The following is a 5,380-nucleotide window of genomic DNA, read 5'->3' on the forward strand; positions in this document are numbered from 1 at the left end:
AAGTCGCTTTAATGTTTCAAAAGTCCATAAAGATATTTTTGGTAGTATTTCGTGTGGTCGGGCCTTTAAAGTTTTAAACTGTTGGTAGAAAGACATGCTGATAATGTGAGCAGAGCAGGGATTGAGATTTGCAAGATGCTTACCACTATCATTGTATGAAGTAGGACAATAATATGTTTACTGAGGAAATTTTAGCTGAAAGAGGGATAGTTTTCTTTTGAAATTTACAGGAGTAGATTATTCATTTAGGAAAGACATATGCGGGATAATTTTCTCATTTCTTTATGTTGCATAGACTGATTTACAGATTGTAAATTTCCTTGTATTTTTTTATCTTTTGAAGCGGTAAAGAATTTTGATTCACCGTTTTTGCAGGATGTTAATTTTATCAAGAAGCGGGCTGTCCATTAGGTGTGCAGACTTCAGCTTATGGCTTTACCGTCAAACACTTCAGTAGTTTTATGGAAGGTTTCCAGAGGATTGAAAGCATGCGTGGGGCGATGCAAAAGCTTGATTTTCGAACCACTTTTTATATACACCATTTTCTGGACAACCTTTCTGGCAGCAGCAGTGATAGTTGCGTCGGTCAGCCCTGAGTTGGCATTCACTTCCGGTTTGTCACCGTTTACAGAATTCTCCCTGGCGTGCGCTGACCTTCAAGGGAAGTATTTGAGGTTGCCGTTGGACAAGCCGGGAGATGTCATATGCCTGCCTGCTCATATGGTCGGGAATTCAAACGTGGATTTCTTGATCCCTTCCATCTTTGCAGCCGTGGTTGTGGCAGCTTCGGCCAGCTTTGTCCACGCGGTGGGCCTCTAGGAAATATGATAGGACATTAATGCGGTCGTGTGTGAAAGTCTTATGTTAGAACATTAGGTTCGTTGGTAATGGCACTGTTTTTTTTTTAAATGGTGTTGCTTACCTAGGAAATAAGTTGCCACTACTTATTTAAATGTAAATGTATTGCTTTACAGATTGCATATCTGATTTGTGTGGTCAGCGAATTGTTGTTAAATTGTAATAATATAAGAAAATGCGTTGGGTTTCCATCTTATAATATGCTAAGTGATTATCATTTATGGGCAACAATCTATTTCCCTTTGACATACTCTTTGGATTTCCGTGTTGTAATCACATACACAATCAGGCCAAATGCTTGCCTTCCATATCTGTTTATCAACCACAACAACAAAAATAAGAAATGGCATGGGAATGTAAACCGTCGTGGTAGAAAATGAACCCTTATTGCGACTGTTCCGTAACTGAATCGTTATGTGTAGTTGATCTATGAATTGCGACTTTTGAGTTGCAACGCGTTCTTGAAAGTATTATAGGGTAACCGTCTAACTTAAAGGTCATGTTTGACCGATTAAGGGTTCATTAAACATTGAACATTTATACAAACACTCACTCAACACCCCTTGAGATGCATAAAACACATCTTCTACGATACTTAGGATAAAAGGTAAAGAGGAATTGATGCATATAAACGAGGAAAGCTCTATTGTACCAAATGACAATGATACATTAATATGCACACTAAGTTACATTTATAGGATGATCATGTTGTTATTTAAACTAATTTTCTCCTTTGGTATTATTTTATATAAATTATTTTATAATTATTATAAAAAGTATCTTAAACCCAAAATAAGTAGCATAATTTAGTTATGTGAAATATAATAATATTATGGTAAGTAATATTATAGCATATAATATTAGCATAATTTAGTAATATGAAATATAATAATATTATGGTAAGTAATATTATAGCATATAATATTAGCAAAAAATAATAAGTTTATAGCTAAAATATATTATTTACACGAGTTTAGTTATATTTTTTTTATTTTTGGTTATTGTGGATAAGGACATCATAAGTACTAAATATTTGATTCTTTCTTTAGTTTTTTCCAATCTTTTGATTTTCCTTCTGATTTGACCTCTGTGTTAGAATTTCCATCTTCTTTGAATAACCTAAGCTTATTGGAAGGGCCTCCATGAGGAGACTCACATTACAATTTATATTTCTGAGTTGTGCTTCTAGTCACACAAACCTCTTCTCTATAGGCTTGTGAGGGTTATTGACATATTCGTCGACCATGGCTGGGACTTTATGTCTTTTGGATTAGTCAATATTCATCCCCTACAACTTCCTACAATATACCCAAGCAAACTTGCTTAGATGTCAATATGATTTGTAAACTATCGTGGATATTCCACTCGACAATTTGTCACAATAAATATACCAAAATATATTAGAAAATATGAAATTTATAATGCAAGGGTTTATTTCTCATATTTATATATCTATTAATTATCGTTCATTGTGCATGCACGAAAATTATAATTATTCAAAGAATAGAAAACAAAATAATACAACTCATAAATCATAAGTTAACACAATATATTAACCTGGAAAACCATTTTGGGAGAAAACCCAGTTGGAAGGTGAGGTTGGTCTACTCTCTTTTCCTATATGGAAAATAGATGCAAGTACGAATAATTGAGGCCTATGGCCCGTCCGGTGCTATAGTACACAAATGCTATCTATTTTCTCTCTCCCTATCCACTCATGTCTACTCTGTTAATTTATGGAACCAAATGCATTCCAATAGAATGAATTTCATTTTCCTCCTAGTGGCCCAGTTATAACATAACATGACAACTTACTAGTGATTAAGTTTGACTCCTTCAACTCTTAACTAGAGCTACAATATGGACTCTTATAAAGTCTTATTCATCATGATCATGTTCCTACCCCCTTTTCGATGAATAATGGTGGATAAAATGGCATCTTCTCAAATTATGGTTGTCAAAACAAGAAGGTCAACTTTTGAAAGGTATAACTTTTGCATACACGCTTCGATTGAGGTGGTTCTTTCTTTTTTGGAAACATATTTGTGTGCATAATAGAACAAAATGGTGTTGCACTTACATTAAAAAAAAATTCCCCAAAAAATGCCATTTGACGCCTCAAACTAGTCCTGGAAGACTTTAGACCTCAATTTATCAAACTAGTTCTTGCTGATAACTTAGGTCTTATGAGCTAATTCCTACACCTTTTCCACTTTAAAAGCATCAAGATGGATAAGAAATAATATAAAAATCAATTATGAAATAATATTTGGTTCATCGGTAGCCAACTTCTTGGCCATCTTCTAACATTCTGCCAAACATAGTACTTCATAGTTAACAACTGTAGTGCAACCCCTCCATATTAGTGGGCCCCTCTCATTGTTGGGATCCCTTCTTATTAGACATTTTATTTCTTTTTTATGAAGTAACAACATGAGAGTTTTCCAAATCAACATGAGGGGGAGGTTCTTCAGCACCGTCTCCTCAAGAACATCATTCACTACTCTCTCCTCTAGTTATAGTTGTCCCTTGTATTTTTTGTGTTGGAAACATAATCCTTGGAGTTATGTGCATTTCACTCATTCACTTGAATGGAAAGTGAAAAGCCTCAAGTGAAGGCCAATTGTCATATAATTCCAAGAGACCTCTTGGAAGATGAAAACCAAGGGTCAATGAAAATTGCATTTATATGTATATCTTGTTAATAAAATGAAAACACGTGAATTATTCAATTTTTCATATTACTTTGGTGTGTGTTTAACACAGTATCAAAGTAGGGTCCTTCCTAGCCTACCTAATTGTGTGAGATCCAAAAGTTGTGGCCATTTTTTCATCTCGTCGGGTCTGGCCTTCCCTCAACGCTTTTTGAGCCATTCTCTGTCTCCCATCTCTACCGATTTTCTATGCCCCTACTGGTACAATGCTAAAACGACATTCAAAAATAGCCCCTATTAGTTATGAGCTCTGTCATTTTGTTTTATTGTCCTTGAGAATTTAATGTATAAATGTTTTCCTTTGGCTATCCTACAATTCATATCTCTACAACATTTGTTGTTTGTATTATGCATAGTATTGCCCCTCTTTTTCTCCTACTACATCAGATTTTTTCTCAAATTTCTCTCAATTGAGAATTTTTCTCTAGCATTTGACAAAAACTATTCATGTATTGAAAATTTGAAAGTAGTATTTGCATCATTTGAATAAAAACGATATTTTGTAACATCGATTACATAATAATGGGATCGAACAATCCAACATCACCACCCATCCCACCAAAATTCTGGAAAAGCAACATTTGATACTCCCTAATGCCTATTTACCTTGAACCTACCATAGGGGCAATCCTTGCACTAGTGATAGTTTGAGCACTGAGAGCTCAATACTTTATTTGGAATATCCTTTCATAATATGACTGCTTGTGTGAATGCAAACTACATTTCTCCTGGAGAGCAACTGGAAGGTGTAATTTTTTGTAGCATCAAAGGTTTTCTAGTCTTGAAACTTTGTGGGGTGGTTAAAACATAGGCGTTATCCATAACCCATAAATCATTTCTAGAAATTCCACCTAGAAGTGTCTCAATTAGATTATTAGCGTACTTTTAAATATTTCCTAAGTCTAAACTTAGGAAAAGTGGTTAATTAATTAGTATTAATTGAGAAAGGTGAGAATCATCTAGAAACTCACACAAATCAATCTAGAAATGATCTCAGCCATCAATTATGTTTTAATCTTGGTTGTTGGAATCCCAACTGGAGATTATAAGAGGAGGTCAATGGGTAGATGGAGGATACACTAGAGAAAACACTCAGTGATCTAGGTAGATTGATTTTCTAGTAGCAGAGTGATTCAACAAGAGGATTTGAGCCAGAGATCAAGTAACAGGTGGCAGAGGAGTGAGATAGTATTTCAGTGGAGGTTTCCAATGTCGGAAGAGTCTGATTGAGGTAGTGCGAGTTTGCCTAGTGGAAATGCGTAAGGATCGCACAGGCAACAACAACAGAGTAGTTTGATCTAGCTGGAGGAGCAGTTTATTTAGTAGCTAGTGGCCAAAATTTTGATCGGGGGGACCAGTGAATTAGTTCTAGAGCCAGAAAGAAGCAGAACTGTAGATTTTAGAAGTTTTCAAAGGTAGCAGCAGCAAGTTCTGTGAATATCTGCGCAGAAGCTGACATGGAAGAAAGTGTGAATTGTTGAGGGGCCAGTTTCTGGAGCTGAAATTAGCTGTGGGGCGAGGAAAAATCATCATAATAATTTTGCTAGTGATTATCTCGGATTGGATTGCTAGTTTGACATCCAAATTTTTGTACTCAGATTCATTGTTGAAGAATAATAATAAAATCGTCATCTATTGCATCATTTTCCTGCATTGGGTCTTTTCAGGGACAATTGTCCAAAAATAACGATGTTAATTTTTTTTGTTTGTGCTAGAATTTCTTTGTGTTGTGGTGAGCTCCTCAAAAGAACACATTTCAATCCCCACATTTTAATTTCCTTCTCCTGATGCGGTCATCGCTCCTGCAC

The 5,380-nt window shown here is 35.3% G+C and overlaps 1 protein-coding gene across 1 annotated transcript; it reads left to right on the forward strand.

Moving 5' to 3' along the window:
• Nucleotides 1-429: 429 nt before the first annotated feature.
• LOC149141656 (uncharacterized) lies at nt 430-819 on the forward strand. The gene has a single exon (XM_089451295.1). The coding sequence runs from the start codon at nt 430-432 to the stop codon at nt 817-819; it is 390 nt and encodes a 129-aa protein (XP_089307421.1).
• The last annotated feature ends 4,561 nt before the right edge of the window (nt 820-5,380 follow it).

Source organism: Pinus tabuliformis, chromosome X, assembly GCF_031772625.1.
Source record: "Pinus tabuliformis cultivar Carrire ecotype Pingquan chromosome X, CPIR1, whole genome shotgun sequence".
Lineage (NCBI taxonomy): Eukaryota > Viridiplantae > Streptophyta > Pinopsida > Pinales > Pinaceae > Pinus > Pinus tabuliformis.